This window comes from Schistocerca nitens, chromosome 5, assembly GCF_023898315.1.
Source record: "Schistocerca nitens isolate TAMUIC-IGC-003100 chromosome 5, iqSchNite1.1, whole genome shotgun sequence".
Classification (NCBI taxonomy): domain Eukaryota; kingdom Metazoa; phylum Arthropoda; class Insecta; order Orthoptera; family Acrididae; genus Schistocerca; species Schistocerca nitens.
In genome coordinates, this window is record NC_064618.1 from 861112968 (window position 1) to 861134013 (window position 21046).

The 21046-nt window shown below is 40.2% G+C and overlaps 1 protein-coding gene across 1 annotated transcript in view; it reads right to left on the reverse strand.

The window, feature by feature from the left end:
* Positions 1-410: 410 nt before the first annotated feature.
* The window catches only part of LOC126259535 (mediator of RNA polymerase II transcription subunit 24), a 158052-nt gene continuing 137416 nt past the window's right edge, over positions 411-21046 (reverse strand). The window contains exons 16-19 of the mRNA XM_049956410.1: positions 13161-13300; positions 11605-11761; positions 3335-3652; positions 411-893 (exon numbers count right to left, since the gene is read on the reverse strand). Of these exons, the coding sequence (XP_049812367.1) occupies positions 726-893; positions 3335-3652; positions 11605-11761; positions 13161-13300 (783 nt within the window). The 3' untranslated portion in view covers positions 411-725. The remainder of the gene's footprint in view (positions 894-3334; positions 3653-11604; positions 11762-13160; positions 13301-21046) is intronic.

A 21046-nucleotide genomic window follows, 5' to 3' on the forward strand; every position in this document is an offset into this window, starting at 1 on the left:
ATAAATACAAAAAAGAGATTGTTACTACCAAAATAACATGACTTTTTCCACAAGAATAATTGCTCCTCATTGCTGATTAATCCATAAAAAAGCTGCTTTGCCCCAAGAAATTGAGATTATGCCCCCTCTCAACTTTCTTGTCAACTAATTAGAAATGGTAGTACAGTGGCTTACTCAACTGCGCATTAAACACTGCAAAACTTTATGTAAAATCAGTCCATGAAACTAAAAATTTCTGAAGAATGATTCTTACCTTGGGTTTTGGTCTGGCACACAGTTTTAATCTGACAGGAAGTTTCAATGATTCTTATGTTTGAAGTGTAGTTTACATCTGTTGTTAATTTTTTTCTGGATTGCATATGGAGCATCAACTGCTGTCAATAAGAGCACTGTTTATTCATTCTGTTACCACATTTATTTCTTCTTTTTCGTTTTTTATTTCAGCAATGCTGACTTACTTTCTCAACATGGGACATCCCATGCTTGTTTTTGTTACAAATTTACATCGTAATGTCTTATTTCCAATGATAAAGATTGGACAAAAAGAATATTTACAATGCCTAAGCCACACACACACAAAAAAAAACACAGGTACTTGCAACAGTATGGGACTGCATATTCTAAGAAATTCTTGAAAAAGTAATAACAATGGTTATTTACACTCCATTTGATTTTGCATGTATCTCCAGTCGATTTCTTAACGCATCGCCTAAAATGTGTTACTGTCATCCTTGCATCATGTCTTTGAACGTGCTATGTCTTAGGGACATATTGCGTAACAAACAAATATCTCGTGCTGCTGCCTTTCGTCCTGCTGCTGTGTTGAGATCGTATAACTTGAGAAGCAGCTCAGCAGTAAACAAGTCAGGTAATGAACGCACTAAGGATGGTACCTGTAACAAAGAGACAAATAATTCACTATTACTGAATGATTTATAAAAGTTCTTCAATATGAGATTCAAAATATATAAAAAAGTGCAAAATTGGTAACAAGTCAGCTTGCCAAAATACTGCACCATTTGGACGACACTTGAGAGCTTTTTAAGTATATAAATGTATTTCCTCACTTCAGTGTACTTTTAGGAAGTAATCTCACTAAAGTTCAGTCAGAGAGCAGTCGAGACACTGTAAGCCAGTAATATATGGCAGGAAAGCTGCTCACAGTATGCCACATGGCACTATATGATGTGGTATTAAAATACCATAAAATTACCAGAGAGAGACATGAAGTATAGCATTCATCTATAAATGACAAACAATAAAACCAATGCTAAAAAGATGACAAAATGGAGCATGACAGATCTACATCCAGATTAATGTAAACATGGTATAGGATAAAGGCATTTACTGTGGGCAGTCATCCATCCATTCATTCATTGTATTCTATACATTCTATCATCAAGGTGAACTATTAACAATGTGGAATGTGCTGAAACATACTTTAACAAAGATAAACTGATGTTAAAAATTAAATTTTACGCTGCATTCAAACATAAACTATCACTGTAATGTTACATAAAATCTGAGTTTACACAGGCTACATACAACATACCAGAATTAGCAAGAACACTGTTTCTTTACACAAGGGGCACGAGGGTGATTAAAATACATTTCTAGCTCAATATTTACAAGACCACATTGATAATAATACAAGAACAGCAGTTCTTTATACACTTTGAGGCTAAAGAAATGTTGAGGAATACTGCTACTTGTCAAGCAAATAATGGAAATCTTGAATTAAGATAATCTGATGATTTCCAGAATAGATGGCAATAATTTACAAACTGGGTGGCTAAACAAGATTTGTTTTTCACTTTCTTTCATATTTTAAGGCATTTCCAATTTTTTGCTTTGCATCTGATGGCAGCTGGAATACAGAACCCAACACTGAACCCTAAACATAGAAGCAATGTCTACACAGATATTATTTTTCCTTTGTGTTGTGGTTATGTAAACCTCAGTTTATCTGAAATTGCACTAAATACCATCAATGAGGAAATGCATTGGAACATTAGTTTCAAATGCCCAATACACACCAATGAGCCCAAACATCATGATCACTGCCTACTGTGAGAATGAATGCCACCTGGTGGAATTCGGAGCATACGGCACAGTAAGGTAAGTATAAAAGCTAAGCAGATGTCGATGGGAAACCATAAGCAGATGTCGATGGGAAACCATAAGCAGATGCAGATGGGAAATCATCCTGGTGATGCTACAATCTGCAAACGGAGAAATCCACTGACATAAATGACTTTTGACAAAGGGCTGACTGTTACACCCCAGCACCTGGGAATGAGCATCTTGGAATCAGCAGAGTTGGTTGGCTGTTTGTGTACTATTGTTGTGAGCATGTATGGAAAGGTGGTTGAAGGACAATAACAAAGTGATGAATGTCCACACTTCATCGGTCTGTAAAGCAGGATAGGAGGTAATCTGTGCCAGATCTTATGATAGAGTACAATGCTGGTGCAGGCATAAGAGATTCGTAACACCACTTACCACACATTGTTAATGTAGGGTTCTGTAGCGGATTATCCCTACATGTTACATTGTGGACTCAGTGACATCATCAATTATGACTGCAGTGAGTACGGGATGATCCAAATTGAACCATGAACCAATGAAAATGTGTCATCTGGTCAGATGAATCACATTTCTTATTATACCGGAATGATGGGTCATGTCCGGATATAGGTGTATGGCTGCGGTGCAACATGGACACAGATTGGTGGAGGCAGTATTATGCTATCAGGGACATTCAACTGGGTTTCCACATGACCTGTGGTAGCAGGCACAATGACAGCTGTGGACTACATGAATTTACTGCGGATCACCTGCATTCTTTCAAGCTTCATCTCTTCCCTGATGGCAGTGATGTTTGCATGTCACAAACCCCAATTTGAGCACCTGTAAAGTGAGTGAAACACTTGGAGAGAAACTCTACCAACCAAAATGTTTATCTTTCTGTACAACTAGTAGTTTTTTAAGTAGTTGTCTTCTGAAACCCTGGAGGTACTTATGAATAACACCATATTAGCCTGAAAGATTTCAGTTATTGGTGCACAAAGGGCAGTCAAATAAAATATTTCATTTCCAAGCAGATGAATAGCTTTTCAAGCTATTCATTAATAAAACTAAGACAACTATCACATCAAGTTCCCGAATTTTTTTTTTTTTTTTTTTTTTTTTTTTTTTTGTCATGTCCATTAGCTACAGAGGTGCTAGCTGGCTCACTACTCTAACACAGCAGGAAAAACTCTCAATCTGTCTGAATAAGAATTTGATTTGTACTCTTCTCAAATGTGGAATGTTCATCTTAATGTTTACTTACAAGAGTAGGTGGCACAGCCTGGAGAACAATCTGTGATCTGTCCTTCCCACAGCGTACCATGAACTGCAGCAATCGGGTAGCAAAGTGTGTTTGGCGTGATATTTCCCCATCTCTAGTTGCTGCAATAGCTACATTGCGAAAAAAATGTTCCAGAGCTGAGGCAAGTGGCTCTTCGAGGGCAGGTCCAGCTGCTCCAGATGAAGATGTGGCAGATGAACTACCACTGCCAGACGTAGAAGTAGTGCCGGGTCCGAAAACGAGGTCATCAGTCACACTTAGTCGTAAGAGCTTGGTTGCAGGACCACAACCATCTGGTTCCTGTGTATAAAATAATAAGTTACAAGAACTGAAATGCCACAAATAATTCTCTTCAATTATTCAAATAGCTATCAGTGACACTTTCATATAACATTGTATAATATACGTACTTATAAATTGTTGAACCACAGCTTGAAGAAGAGCAGCAGAAAAAAAAGAAAAGAAAAGGAAAGGAAAGAAAGAGACACAGAGTAATAACAGATTTGGTGTTCTCTATAAAGATGATCATATAGAAGCAATGTAAAAAAGGAAAAGATGTCATATTCCTTTTCTTAGGCACAGAGGAGGATTCTGAAAGTGCAGAGACACACAAAATATTTGGATGACTTGAAAGTAGATTGCAATGATGCACTTTTATTAATCAGCATAGTTTCAACAATTTTATTTAGCATAAAAATGAGTAGTAGTGTATGGATGCATGGGGCACAGGTTACAACGGGCACAAGTGCAGAGTTCATAACCTTGGATAGGAATAATGGTCCGGGAATGTCATACATTTTCATGAGGGGGTTAGGAGCTTAGGGGGTCAACCGAAACTGACCATGGTGGCTGTTGGGAGGATTTTAGGGAGAGAGAATCTAATTCCAGGGCTTGATTTGAGAAAGGCATTCACCCATCCACTACCACTTACACACACCTCATCACTGGTAAAGCAAAGGCAGAGCAACATATGATTACTTTATCAACTAATGTGTGTTAAATGTATTGTTTTTTATGTAGAAACAATCACCATCAATCTGACAGAGTGCATGAATAGATGCAAGAACTATCTACCTTGGGGACATAGCACTATAACGAGTTACTGAACATGCACTCAGCATGAGTCAAAGGATGTTGGTGTCTGCTACAGCACATGAGGCATTTTGATTCTCCCACACAGCACTAGTTCCCCTGAACTCTGGATACGTCAATTTGCTCTTCAACATATCCTCAAATCCCACCATCCTATAGGACTTTACTTCCATTAACATACACCCCACCCCTTGTTTTCTCCTTTTATTATTTTATATACTTTTAATTTACAAATTATCAGACAATATTCCTAGACAGTACTTACAATTGCTGAAAAATAGCAGCTATTCATAAACTACAATAAATTTAAAGTATAATGAAAAATAACAGTGGGGGGGGGGGGGAGGGGGGGCAGCAGGTGGGGGTAATATGTCACGGAGTGTAAGTCTACAAGGGCATTGGGACTGGAGGAAGTATTGGAGGGTAAATTTCCATCCCAGTGTCTGGAACACTAGTGTTGATTGGGAGGATCCCAATACCTCATGTGGTGTGTTAGGGACTCAGGTTCACTTAAGTCATGCTGTAGACCAGGTTTAGGAACTGTGTCCAGTGATAAGCATAGACTGTTTAAACACGTGAAATGGACATAACTTAGTTGATAAATAAAGTGCAGTTTGAACAGTTTCTTTGGCTTTACCAGTGGTTGGGCAGGTGCTAAATACTGTCTGTATGTGGGAGGTTTCACAGTGGGGACGACTGAAGGAACCTTTGGGCAGGGATAGTGGTCTGGCAATGTCTTATGGTTCGACTAGGAGGTGTGTGTGTGTGTGTGTGTGTGTGTGTGTGTGTGTGTGATATTAGGGAGAGAGGGTGCCATTTAAAGGTTTGACTTCGGGGAATCATTGCCTTGATGGAGAAATGTATTGAGACACTCAAAAACTGAGTGGTAATGGGTGACAACATGGGACGAGGCAGCCGTATTTTAGTCTTTTTTGCAAAAAATTATGAAAAGGATAGCTGCTACTCACCATATGGCAGAGGGAGATGCTGAGTCACAGATAGGCAAAACAGAATGACTGTCAAACAAATAAGCTTTCGGCCCAAAAGGCCTTCATCGAGATGCTGAGTTGCAGGTAGGCAAACAAATAGACTGTCAAACAAGTAGGCTTTCAGCCAAAAAGGCCTTTATCGGAATTACACAACATACACACTCATGCAAACACAACTCACACACCGTGACCACAGTTTCCAGCTGCCGAGGCCAGACAGTGAGCAGGAGCATGTGATGGGAGAAGCAGTCTGGATGGTAGAGGTAAGGCTGGGGCAGGGAGGGGGAGGAATAGCAGGTACGGGTGGGCGACGATAAAGTGTTGCTTGTGGGAGCATACAGGGACGAGGTGGGGAGAGGGTAGGGCAGCCAGGTGCAGTCAGGAAGCTAGATGGAGGATAGGGAGGAGGGTGGGTGGACATGGAAAAGGAGAGAAGTGAAATGACTGGGTGTGTTGATGGAATAGAGGGCTGTCTAGTGCTAGAGTGGGAACAGAGAAGGGGATAGGTGGGTAAAGGACAAGCAAGGTTGAGGCTAGGAGGGTTACAGGCACGTACGATAAATGGTACGGAGAGTTCCCACTTGCGTAATTCAGGAAAGCTGGAGTTGGCGATAAGGATCCAGATGGCATAGGCTGCGAAGCAGTCGTTGAAATGAAGAATGTTTCATTGGGCAGCATGCACAGCAACTGGGTGGTTCAGCTGTTTCTTGGTCAGAGTTTGTCGGTGGCCATTCGTGCGGACAAACAGCTTGTTGGTTGTCGCACCCACATAGAAAGCAGCACAGTGGTTGTAGCTTAGCTTGTAGATCAAGTAATTGGTTTCACAGGTAGCCCTGCCTTTGATAGTACAGGTGATAATTGTGACCGAACTGGAATAGATGGTGGTAGGAGGATCTATGACACAGGCCTTGCAGCTACGTCTATTACATGAATATGAGCCATGAGGCAAGGAGTTGGGAGCAAGGGTTTTGAAAGGATGGATGCAGATATTGTGCAGGTTTAGTGGGTGGCGGAATACCACTATGGGAATGGTGGGAAGGATAGTAGGTAGGACATTCCTCTTTTCAGGACACAACGAGAGGCAGTCGAGACCCTGGCAGAGAAAGTGATTCAGTTGGGGGTTTGCGATTCTGGATGGTTAGAAAGGATTCCACTAGATGGCCATGAATTGGTTGGCATAGGATGGTGCCATGTGGGTGCCCAAAGCCGTACCTCATATTCGTTCGTAGGTAATACCTTCAAAGGAGAAGCAATTGTGGGTAAGGATATTATTGGTCATGGCGATCAGGAAGGAGGTAGTAAGTTTAGAATCTGTCGGGCATTGTGAAAGGCCGTGTTCAATAGCAGAAAGACCATGGGCATTAGGATTGTTAGTGCACAGGGAGGTGGCATCAATAGTGATGGGCAGGGCACCATATGGTAAAAGGACAGGAACTGTGGAGAGTCGGTGGAGGATATAGTTGGTATCTTTTATATAGGAGGGTATGTTGCAGATAATAGGCTGAGGTTTTTGGTGTATGAGTGCAGAGATTCAGTGGGGGCATAGTAAATGGACACAATGTGTGGTTGGGCTTATGGGCTTCAGAAGGTAGGAGTGTGGGTAGTGGTAGGGATGAGGAGAAAGATGAACTCCGAGGTCAGGTCTTGGATGTGCCTCAGCATTTCAGGAGAGACTGTTCATGTATTTACATGTTTTTATCATCCACCATGGATCCTTATTCCTTTCATCTGCGTGAATACAGAACAGTTCCTTATCTCTAGCTAGAACACAGTCCCACATACTGTTCCTGGTTGTTGCTTGGCTCATGGAACCCCTAATGGCCCTACCATCAAATTACCCATCTCTGGCTGCAACCCGTCCTTCTACTATGACCTCCATCTATTTAGATTTCACCAGTCCTTAATGCTCACCAACATAGTCCTGTAAAACCATGTCAATCAGGCCCAAATCTCCTTGCAATACATCCTCTCTATCTGTAAAATTATCCTGCTATGCAATCACCGTCTGTTACCTTCGCATAATTCCTTAACCTCAAATCTTGACTCACCATCTTTCCCCAAATCCCTCAATATGGAAGCTAACCTTACAAGCACAGAAATAAGCCCAATCCACCATCTAAAAACTGATCCCAGCTTTATAATGCTACCTGCTGTCAAAGTCTCAACTGCTGGATTGAACCGCAAGGATTACGTGGCAGAGGGACACTATCAGCTGTCAGAGATTCATCCACTTAAAAATCCTGGTGATCTCATTCTAGAAATCCAGCAGGATCTCCAATCTCTCCACAAATCCTTGGGCACATCCCAGAACCTCTCCCCAGAGTCCATCTCTCTCCTCAGCTCTACCACTCCCCACACTCCTACCTTCTACATGCTTCCTAAGTCCATAAATCCAACCACCCAGGGCGCCCCATTGTGTCCAGTTACTGTCCTCCTTTTGATAGAACCTCTGCTCTCACCGACCAAACACCTTCAGCCTCTTACCCGCAATCTGCCCTCCTATATAAGAGATAGCAACAATTTCTTCCCCTGACTCTCCATAGTTCCTGTTCCTTTACCGTGTGGTGCTCTGTGGCTCTCCATAGTTCCTGTTCCTTTACCACATGTTGCTCTGCTCGTCACTATTGATTCCACCTCCCTTTACACTAACATCCACAATACCCATGGACTTTCTGCTATAGAACACTGCCTTTCCCAATGCCTGACAGATTCCAAACTTATTACCTCCTTCCTAGCCGCCACAACCAACTATATCCTCAACCACTATTGCTTCTCTTTGATGGCATCACCTAGAAACAAACCCGGGGTATGGCTATGGACACATGCATGGCACCATCCTATGCAAACCTATCCATGGGCAATATAGCAGAATTCTTTCTAACCACGCAGAATCCCAAACCCCTCATCTGGTTCAGATTCATTGGTGATATCTTTGTGATCTGGATAGAAGGTAAGGACATCGTATCGAAATTCCTCCAGAATTTCAATTCTTTCTTCCCCAATCGCTACACCTGGAGCTCCTCAACCCAACAAGCCATCATCCTCAATGTTGACCTCCACCTCAAAGATGTCTACATCAGTACCTTCATCCATATCAAACACACCAAGTACAAACAATACCTTCACTTCGACAGCTGCCACCTATTCCCTATGAAGACGTCCCTTCCACACAGCCTTGCCACATGTAGCCGTCGCATCTGTAGTGACAAGCAATCCCTCTTGAAGTATACCAAGGGTCTCACTAATGCTTCCACAGACCGTGATTATCCTCCCAACCTTCTACAAAAACAGATCTCCCATGCCTCATCTCTCTAGCTACCCACCACCTCTCAAAGTCCCTCCTCATGACTCAGTACCACCCAGGACTGAAGCAACTGAATCACATTCTCCACCAGGGTTTCGACTACCATTCGCCATGCCCTGAAATAAGGAATGTCCCCTCCCCCCTGTGGTAATCCACCACCCACTGAAGCTACACAATATCCTCCCCCTGCACCCAACCCCTTGCCTCATGTCTTGAATAGAACTAGATATGAGACCTGTCTCTTCACCACCTACTTCAGTTTGATAAGAAGCATCATCTACCTCACTACCTGTGAAACCAATCACGTGATCTACTAGCTAAGCTGTAATCACTGTGCTGCATTCTATGTGAGCACGACAACCCGCAAGCTGTCTGTCCGCATGAATGGACACCGACAAACTGGCCAAGAAACAGCTGGACCACCCAGTTGCTGAGCATGCTGCCCAACATGATGTTCTTCATTTCAATAATCACTTCACAGCCTGTGCCACTTACATCCTTACCACCAACATCAACTTTTCTGAATTGTGCAGGCGGGAACTCTCCTACATCCCCATAATGCTCCTGGCATCAACCTTCATTAGTCGTCATCCTTAACCCACCTCTACCCTTCCCTGTTCCCATTCTAACACTACACAGCCCTCTGTTCCATCAACACACTAATGGACTTTTTACTTCTCTCCTTTTCCATGGCTGCCCAACCTTTCCCCGTTCTCCAACTAACCTCCTCCTGACTGCATCTAGCTGCCCTATCCTCTCCTCACCTTGTCCCTGTATGCCCTCACAAGCAGCATTTTACTGACCGCCACCATTACCCTGCTGTCCCTCCCATCCCTCCCCCAGTCTCCTCCTTAGCACCACCACCCAGACTGCTTCTGCCCATCAAGCACTGCAGCTTGTAGTCAGTCCTCAGTGCAGCAGTGGCTGTGGTCACGTGTGTGTGTGTGTGTGTGTGTGTGTGTGTGTGTGTAATTCCAATGAAGGACTTCTTGGCCAAATCTTTTTTGCTGTGCCTATCCATGACATGTCATCTCTGCATACAGTGAGTAGTAACGATCGTTTTCATATTAAGTCATTATTGCATCCTGGATTTTCCTACATTTGCTAAAGCATAACAGCAGTAGTACAGCTGTTTAGTATGGCATGCACTTGCAAAAACCTCAAAAGCAACTTGTCTTGTCACACAGTGCCCCCCCCCCTCCCCCCCCTCACGCCTTGAATACTTAATGCGTCATTCTCCACCGAGGTTATGAATTAATCAAGCCCTGAAATAAAATCTTCCTTCCCTAATATCTTCCCACCTCTGTCCACCATAACATCTGTATCTATACTTAAACCACCTTTTGGTGTGTGGTGGAGGTTACTTCCTACACCCTTATTATGTCACTCCACTCTTATTCCATTCAAAAATGGTGTGCTGAAAGAATGGCTGTTGGTGTGGTGGCGGGTGAGCACGAATCTTTCTAATTTTACTTTAACATCTTTTCATGAGATGTATGAAGGAGAAGGCAATATACTGGGTGACTTGTCTAGGAACATACACTCCCAGAATTTTGACAGTACACCTCTCCATGATGCAAACTACATGTAATATTTTATATGTTGGTGTTTCTGCATTGATAAAAAAAAGTAACCATTGTAGATCTTCCTTAGTGAAGCAAATAAGAAAACAGAATTTAGTATTTCAGTCTTTTTCTGAGCATCCGATGTTTCAGGTTCAATATAGTCACTCAGTGACTGAATAGACTGCTCTGATCCATTTGACTTAAAGAAAAACGAAAACTTCTTACGATTTTCTGTCAAACTGGTAGACAGAATTTTACTTTTAAATTCACTGAACACTTTATGTGTGACATAAATAACTGATTATATGCCAAGAATTCAGGGTTATCCACTCAATATTTATAATTGTTGTAAGTAGTTTACTTCAATACTTAAAAGGTAAGCATGACTCATGATTATCTTCAAAATAAACCTTTTTGTATTATAAAAACAATTATGGATTTTGGATGTTTTGACAATCTATTCTTTTATGATTAAATTTGAATTTTATCCAATAAATTGATTAGCAAGTTAGGAAATAAAGAATTAAAATATCTAGAAAAGATATCTTAATTCATATACCAATTATGTTAAACTGATATTGAATGTGGGAAGTCTGATGTAGAAAATAATCAGAAATGAGATTACTGTTGGCTATCAAGAAAATAACCAGCCACAAAAAGCCTTTAACTAATCTTCCTGAAAAAAGATAACGCACAGTAAAAATTTTAAGGCATAACATAGTGCACATGGTACTGCATGTGGCGTTCTTTGAAAGCAAATGATGTTCCAGGAAGTGCTGCATTAAGCTATTGTTGGTTATGTTGAAGAAGACTGTGACAGGGAATTTGATTCCACAACAGTTTAGAAATGATTCATAGCAAACTTGACAAAAATACTTTGAAGAAAATAAAAGAAGTTGGCATGACACACAAGTGAGACTTTTTTCTGCCTTCTTTTGATTTGTGTACAGCATCTTGCTCATTCCCATCCAATCTACAGTCTATTTTCCTAATACTATAACATGACTGAGAAACTTACACATAACAGTATTCATGTTCCATTAAGTTTCGGGTGTGCAGCCGCAAGAAATCTCCTTGCGGCTGCACACCCGAAACTTAATGGAACAGTCTTTGCGCCGCCAAAACCTGAAGATTCACAACAGTATTCATGTTTTGCAGTTTGCAATACTACAGTGAACCTCATTTTAACAAACCTTTCTGGAGGACATAAACAGAAACATGGCAACTGGTTTCCTTTCTATGTAAACATGTAAATAATTATGCCTAAAGATAATATATTGATTTTCAAACTGATTGTCATACCTCTCCTTCTGCCTCGCGCCGAGTGCGACTGCGTTTCCTTGAATTGTGTCCACCAGTTCCCTGCATGGAACTGTTCTGTTCTTCCAACGCAGCATACACACAGTATGCACAGAGTTTTGCCAATGCTGAAGACTGAGGCTCAACTAGCTCATCACTCCTGCATAAGCAATAGGAGATTTTCAAAACAAAATCTATGAAGTAAGCATTCAACTTCAGCACAAGTTATGTGAGTTAACAGCTTCACATGTGAATAAGAGTAAAACAAGTAATGATTAACTGAAGCTAATGGAATAGAACCACTCATTCTCACACAATCTCAAGTTAGTTTACTGTTGACCTGTCATTATCTCACAGCACTACTTGATCACAACCTGTCAATGTTCATCTGAATTTCCTTTTATTATTTCCTGTTGACTACATGTTCTTCTTCCCACTCATTTACACAAGGTGTTAATTAATTGTAAGAAATGTGAGGTGCTTTAATGGAACTGACTTTGATCATGCAATCATTACACACAGAACGTCTATCTATTGGCAGATAGTTATATTATACTTAGTAAAAACTCATTCTACATATAGGAAATTGTGGTTGAATCAGTGAGCATTTGGAATGATGAGGTCATTGTCATGAACTAAATGCATGTGGTTTCCTCCTTGAAATTGAGAAGCGTACGGCATAATGCGGTGTGTAGCCTGACCACAGATCTACAGAGTCGAGGGCCAAGGTCTACGAGACATTCTCTCTGATGTTACAGCACAGCTATTTTTTGTTGGGCTATGTTTGTGTGTGGGGGGATTTGATAAATAAATAGTATAATAGTACAATAATATAAGTTTTTTACAATTGCAGTATGAACTGCGAGCAGTATGGTATTCCCACGTGAGTTGTACTGTATGTTAATTTTAAGAAAATACAAAGGCTTACTTATCAAATGAAATGACTGCGACTTTATTTAAGTTCCAGAAAATGATCTGCAGTAATGGACTAACAGCAAAGTAGGAGAAGAGAATCAGCTATGAGGTAAACACCAAATAGCCTGACATCAAGATTATTTACTATAAAAGCAGGATAGCAAAGACATGACAACTCAAAATTGAAGAAATTTTTGAGCAATACAAAAATGAGTGTATCAGAGTGAATTGGGTTACTATAACAGTCAAAAACACTGCTGATAAACTGCAGGGAATGTAGAGAGTTCTCTCATTGCAGTAGCTGAAGCAAAAGAAGCTTAACTAACTACCTGCAAGTACAAAATGAAGTTGGTGGCCTGCATGCAGAGAAATCTTACTTTTATTTGTAACCAGACATAACTTAAACATACATATACATCAATTTTGTGAGCAGTTAATTCATACCGCATTGCAATAATGATGGATGTAATGGTTACTGTGGTTTTGGTCACTTCTTGAACCAAAATAAATTTTTTTCTGCATTTTTTCAAAGGGTTTTTATTTTATTTTTTTTTCATTTTTTAAAATAACTGCTAAGGATCATTCAGTTAGCAAAAGACATTGCTAAAACACTCTACATTTTTAACTATGTCTGACATACTTACAGCAGCTGATTGTTTAGGTATTTGGGCAAGACCTGCAGCAGCAGAGCCTGCGTACACTGTTCAATGTCAAGATGAAACACAGCTAATGCTAAATCGGCTCCTCTGTCCAATTCTTCGCGATGGCGATACTTCATCACTTCCTGAAATGCGTGAATTATTCATAAATCGTCATACAATATAAGTTCTCAGTGAAAGAGCTACAGATTCTTTTCAGCCAAACACACGGAAATTCACAACATAACAAGGCTACATACAAAACAATGGCAAACATAACAGCTGTTGTTCCGAACGTCTGAGCCAGTATGATTGCACTGATGTAATCCAAAAAGTGCACATGATCATTAGGTTTCAAAGTTTGCTGTAATTCTACAAATATGCCATGTTTGTTGGGAAAGTAAGAAATTTTCGATGCTCAAGAGGAAGAAATTGCTCGATAACTCACCTCGCTCTTTTTTCTTGGGAGGACAATAATACTTTCTGTTATCATTATTTTAAAATTTGTAATCTTATCAAAGAACTAAAATAATATAAAAAATAAATCTTGAAGCTTGGTCCTTTTTTAGTATGTATTACTGTTAAATATACACCAATTACATATGTGCCAGTAAGGCTTTAAATAACGGCATAAATGGCCAGTTTCCAAGGCCCGATATTCTTCTATGTGGCTGGTCTCCAAAGTGTTAATAAAAGTAATGAAGACCACGGTTTAATGTCTGACTTATGACTACATCATTAAAAGTATAGAACAACATTAATTATCAAGGTAGTGTAAGAAAAAGGACTGTGTTCAATTCACAGGAAACACCAAGCCATTTGTGTCATCAGTTTAGGGAAACACTGGACAAAGTAACTCTGGATTGCAGGACGAGGATTCAGTCCTAATTCTCCTGAATACTAGTCCAGTTTCTTAAGCCCTGTAGTAACTTAAAAAAAAAAAAAAAAACTATAACAATTTCTCACCAGCACATACAGAATAGTAAAACAAATCAAATTATTGATCGATATTAATAGAAAACTTAGGTTGCTGGAATATAATATGTATATTAGGGTAGATTGATATGCACCAAATAGAAGACATGCTGAATAAAAGGCTTGCATGTATGAAAGAGGATAAATTGCTTAGCTTTCACTTTCAGGCAAAACCCTCTTCAGAGATAAAAAAATCTTTTTCCTGACACTAAAGCCCGCTTGCGGTAAGTAGTGATCTTGGCTGGAGTGGATTATGGGGAAACAGAAAGAGTGCAGAGTTGAGGGGGGGCAGGGGGTTGCGACAGGACAGGAGGGAGTTAGGAATGATCAGGTTGGCGAGGGTCATGTAAGTGTGTTAGATTTGTGGGGGTTGGGGAAATTATCCACTTACTACATCCAAAAATTCATCTAATGAGTAGAAGGAGTTGCCATTAAGAAATTCTTTTAATTTCCTTTTAAATGCTATATGGCTATCTGTCAGAATTTTGATGCTATTAGGTAAGTGACCAAAGACTTTTGTGGCAGCATAATTTACCCCCTTCTGAGCCAAAGTTAGATTTAACCTTGAGTAGTGAAGATCATCCTTCCTCCTAGTGTTGTAGCCGTGTACACTGCTATTACTTTTGAATTCGTTCAGATTGTTAATAACAAATTTCATAAGTGAATATATATATTGTGAGGCTGCAGTGAAGATTTCTAGCTCTTTAAATAAGTTTCTGCAGGATGATCTTGGATGAGCTCCAGCAATTATTCTGATTACACACTTTTGTGCAATGAACACTCTTTTACTCAATGATGAGGTACCCCAGAATACGATGCCATACGAAAGCAGAGAATGTAAATAGGCGTGGTAAGCTAATTTACTCAGATGTATATTGCCAAAATTTGAAATGACCCTAATAGCATAAGTAGATGAACTCAAATGTTTCAGCAGATCCTCAGTGTGTTTTTTCCAGTTCAACCCCTCATCAATGCATACACCTAGAAATTTTGAGTATTCTACCTTAGCTACCGATTTCTGATCAAAGTCTATATTTATTAATGGTGTCATTCCATTTACTGTGTGGAACTGTATATACTGTGTTTTGTCAAAGTTTAATAAGAGCCCATTTGCAGAGAACCACTTAATGATTTTCTGAAAAACATTGTTTACAATTTCACTAGTTAATTCTTGTCTGGTGGGTGTGATAGCTATACTTGTATCATCAGCAAAAAGTACCAGCTTTGCATCTTCATGAATATAGAATGGCAAGTCATTAATATATATTAAGAACAGTGTGCAAGAGAGATAGCAGGTATTTCCACTGAGGCGGACTTGGAGGAATTAAACAAGGGGTTAGGTGGAAGATTCAAAGTTGAGAGTCAGAGGGGTATGTAAGGTTACAATGAGCAAGCTTGGGTTGATAGAAAGTAACAGGGGGCTGATACAGTACATGATATGAAACAGTAATTGCAGTCAACCAGTATGCAGTTTGTCTTCTTCATGTGGGATGTGCAAGTCCTTTTCTTGTAGTACTGACTTGGCCCTCACTATTGGACCTCTCACTGTGCTGCTGGACCAATCTCATATAAATGTCTGCTATTAGTAACTTCTATTTATTTTGAATTAGATCTGCACAAGGCTCTATCATGTTGAGTATTGTGCATGGTATGTCACCATTACCCACATTTTTCTGCTTGCCAGTTAACACAAATTGCAACCACATGGCTACAGCACAGCTGTCATATATTGATTATTGTCCACTTTCTGTTAATCATTGCTATCCACTTATTGTTAACTGTACCTAATGCTACCATTGCATCTTCATATCTTATAACTATGTTAATCTTAGGAGTCCATTTCTATTTCATCAGAGTTTTACTCACCCAGTTTGTGAGGTCTTTAGCTTATCCTGGTGCTCACTTATTACCTTACTGCCTACGACTTGACTGACAGAACAAAAAATATTGCACTTCTAAAATAAACAACAACAAAAATTGTTCTCCCTGCTGTAAGGCTTGCCCTGTGCATCCTCCTACCACACCTATATCAGCCCAGTAACAAGCAAAATGTATACTATGAAAGGGAGAGCAAACAGTGAATCAACATGTCGTTTACCCAGTTGTTACGTAAACAATGTTCAGCCTTTTACATTGCCATGACTACCAAGAAGTTATCAGTGAGAATCAATGGCCATAGGCAAAGGGTATGTGTATACTGGCAACACACAATTTCTTGTTGCAGAGCATGCTCTACAACATAACAGTCATGACCTCAGTGCCCGTTTCACCACATGTGCCACCTGGATTCTTGCCCCGGACGCCAGTTTCTCACAGCTCTGTACGTGGGAACTGGCACTACAACACATCCTCGGTTCTCGCTACCCATTTGGACTTAATTTACATTAATTTCTTCTTCTTTTCTTCTCTCCCTATTAGTTTTCTACATTGTTAACTTTCTGATGCCTCTGCAGCTGATGACCCACGCATGTGTCCGTGTTAACACCACGACATTGACAACTAGAACTGAAATTGGCATGTGACCATCGGCACTGGATGTTGGTGCAGTGGTGGAGAGTTTCACGATCTCACGAATCCAGATACATTCTTCATATGCTGATGGGAGAGAGAAAATCTGTCTTCCAGGGGAACAGCCCCTCGACACTCGTGCTGCGGGACGGAGACAATCTGGCGGTGGCTCCATTACGCTCTGGGAAAATTCACACGGGTATCCGCGGGTTCGGTAGAGCTCGTGCGAGGCACCGTGATGGCCGACAAGTATTGTACACTGGTTGCAGACTACATACACCCCTTCATGACGATCATATTTTCAGGTGGCAGTGGCATTTTTCAACAAGTTAATGCGCCACATCACAAGGCCAGGAGCGTGATGGAGTGGTTCGAGGAACACGGCAGTGAGTTCCAATCGATGTGATCGCCCCCCAACCTGTCAGATCTGCACCCAATTGAACGTATCTGGGACGCGATCGAATGTGGCGTTAAGAGCTCATTGGCCTCACCTCCCCGGAATTTACGGGACTCGGGTGACTCGCGTGTGCAGATGTGGTACCGACACCTCCAGTGACCTACCGAGGCCTCACTGCTTCCACGCTATGACGTATCGCCACTGTTATCCGTGCCAAAGGTGGACAACACCTGTTGTTAAGTCGGTGGTCATAATGTTCCAACTGATCAGTGTAAGTCTCCTATATTGTAAATAAAAATGGAAACCATACGTCACCACTTGCAGCACATGCATTTACACAGTCTGATTACGGCCACTGGCTGATAAGAAGTGACACCTCCACTTTGCAATGCTTACGCGATTGCTGTCGCAAGAAAATTTTCGAAGTTAACGATAGCCACTGAATGTTATCACTCAGTCCAATATTTGCCTGAACTTATGCATTTGTCACACTTCCTGCTGTTATTTTTCAACTGCAGGCTTTACATTCGTGTGTTTCTGGTCCACGTATTGCGCACAACGGTTTACGATTGGGGCAGAGTGCTTAAGTGTGCTCTAGACCGCAGCAACAGCAGCATTTGGAAACTGCTAGATAAACTCTGGATCTGAGGGCTTGGAATCTTATATGCATACAACTCTTTGTGAATAGCACATTCTGCACTTAAGGGGTCACTTCTGTTACAGTATATAGTGAAACAAAACACTGGTAATCAGTTTAGCTTCCGATCGTGTACTGACGTCAGATGTGGCTTAAGGCTCAATAATTTTTCCACTGCAGTTCACCCCAAATATCTCTTGCAGAAATTCATCTTTGATGTTGGTAGGTACCTCATATACTGCTAAGAGGTATCTTTTCTTCTTATGAGCTTCACATCTGGTACCCAGTATTTCTGAGGCTTTGTCCATAAACTTCTTGCAGATTTTCTGGTTACTCGTTTCTGTTTTGACAACACTTGCAGCTCTTATACCTTATCTGATCCTAAGGTGACATTTATCTGGATTTGATTCTTTTAGCGAGTGTTTCTCTCATGTGTTTAGTATATTATTTACTTGTACATTTTAAAGGTGAAGTTTCAAAGTGTGTAGTCTTTCACTGTTAGATCTTGGCTGCAACTGAGAATACGTTTTTGTTCACCGAGTCTGTAGCAGCAATGATGTTACACGATAATGTTGTTTGTTGTTGATACTTTCTGAACTTTGCATTTACTGATTCTACAGTTTCAATCCCGAATTTAACTCCGAGCAATCACGAGCAGCTATTTTGTGGTGTAGTCTGGCATCCTCTACCTGCAATTTCTCTATCTGTGCCTCTAGCTTAGATTGTTAACAGGCCCTGGGGATCGGTTTCTGCTGCATCGATGACACTTCACTGGAGGAATCTTTTTGGCCTTCAGATTTCCAAGATTTTGACCATGAAGGACATATTGTTCAAGACAGTGCGGTAGGTTAGGATGTCTTTATTTGGTACATCATTTTCGGGTGGAGTCACACATCCACAGTCCGTGATGCTCAGGTGTAGCTGTGGGAAATTCAATGGTAGCAGTGGCCTATTTCAACAGATGTTATCTTCAATGGCACATTTTATGGCAAACGATATCTACATGTGATGAAATGTGATTACTTCTGCTTGTTAGTGTATGCACAGTTCAATGATGTGATCACTTCCCAGCTAACTAGCTTGTAGTGATGAAAGATGTATCTATCGTTTCTTCTTAGCTAGCACAAGTATTTATTTCCAGGACACACAGTCAGTTACGTTGGCTCTGCATGTATTGCAGTTTGATGTTATAAAGTCACTGAGCATACACCTGCTACGTGTTGTAGTTTGGTGTTGTAAGGTCACAGAGCTCACACATGCTAGTTAAGCTGTGCCCCTCATCACACTGTTAAGAACTCAAATGTACTACGCACATTGTCTGACCTGCTTCTGTCTACAAACACCCACATTCTATTTGCACACTTTCACAAGTGAGGCTCAATTATTGGGGGTGCACTATTGATCTTTGTGGCCTCTTATGTATCTATGCGTACTTCTTCAGTTTGCTCCACCTCACTTACATCTAATACAATATGGATAAATACAAATCTACTCACCAAGCGGCACAAAAGATGATGCATTTAAAAAGACTTGGAAATGTGCAAGCTGTTGGAGCTAGTGGAATCTTCTTCTGGCAGAAGTACTGAAGGGGTAAGCACTGGCAAGCTTTAGGAAATCAAGAGCGTTATGGAAAAGTCATCCAGAACCCTAGGTTAGGGGAGACTTATTGGATAGGATGAGAAGGAAAGAGAATGTCCATCAAAGTAATTTTTTAACATATTCTATTCTACAATACTTCATTATAGTTATGGGAATAATTTTATTTATGTTTATGGGTTTTAATACTTTAAAAGTGTATCTTAATCTCTCCTCATACTTATTTTATTGATGGACAATCACCATTTGTGTATAAACACTGCAAAGTAATGAAGAAGAAACTAAGGGCATAGTGGAATCAGTGAAACTAAAAGACTGTTTACTCATTCCTCACCGAAACTGATGAAGGATAGCACCTGTTTTAGTAATTATTTATGTTTCACACACTTTGCATCGCACACAAAAAATGTATCTCTGGTAAGGAAACAAAAAATATTAAGTATACATACACACTTTCTTCCATAAATTAATTCATTATATTGATGATTTTAATTTAAATAAAATCATTTACTGTGCACACAAAGTTGCTATTCAATCCCATCATGAAAAAGAATCTTCACAGATGTGGAACTAGTGAAGGTAAACATTAACAGAGAAGAGTACCTTTGCAAGCAGTATTACAATTAACTATCATTAATATGCTGTAAGTTATTTGTGCTTAGTACAGCCATATATAAAATAACACATTTGGCAGAAAAGCAAAAATCTGACACGAAATGCTGCTTTCCACATTACATTAATAAGCTGCTGTGTTTTTGGTATTATTGCTTGGTTTACTTGAATATCTGAAAACTGTCTAACATAAGAGTATGGACCTATTTACAAAGTAGATTATCATTTTTGAAGCTGCTAACAGGAGGCTTAATTACCAAATGTAAATGCACATTCTTAAGATTCTCTTGAATATGTCTGTGCACCAATTCCTCAACTGTGGGAAAACTGGAAAAGAAGACAATTGAAGCATGTGAGATTGGTCCTACAGTATGATACTGAAAACTAGGTGAACTGAACAGAAAAGGAATGAGGAGCTTCTCCACAAGGACAGTGAAGAGAGGAAAATATGGAAACACTGGCAAGAAGAGGAAATAGGGTGACAGAATGTGTGTTTAAGACATCATGGAATAAATTCCATGGTACTATGGGCAACTGTACTGGGTAAAAGCTGTAGAAAAAGACAGAGATTGGGAGAAAAAAAATCCTTGCTTTATGTCTAAAAGTCACTGACTACTAGGAACCTGACAACCTCACATTTGCAATAAATGTGAATAAGATGTGACTTCTGCTTCAAAATGGAAATTTTCATAATAAATGCTATTTCACAGTAAACTTTATCCAGATAAAGTATTTTAATAGATATAGTTTAAGACAGCTTATTTTCTGCATGTTGTTGTTGTTGCGGTCTTCAGTCCAGAGACTGGTTTGATGCAGCTCTCCATGCTACTCTATTCTGTGCAAGCTTCTTCATCTCCCAGTACCTATTGCAACCTACATCCTTCTGAATCTGTTTAGTGTCTTCATCTCTTGGTTTCCCTCTGCAATTTTTACCCTCCACGCTGCCTCCAATACTAAATTGGTGATCCCTTGATGCCTCAGAATATGCCCTACCAACCGATCCCTTCTTCTAGTCAAGTTGTGCCACAAATTTCTCTTCTCTCCAATTCTATTCAATACCTCCTCATTAGTTATGTGATCTACCCATCTAATCTTCAGCATTTTTCTGTAGCACCTCATTTCGAAAGCTTCTATTCTCTTCTTGTATAAACTATTTATCGTCCACGT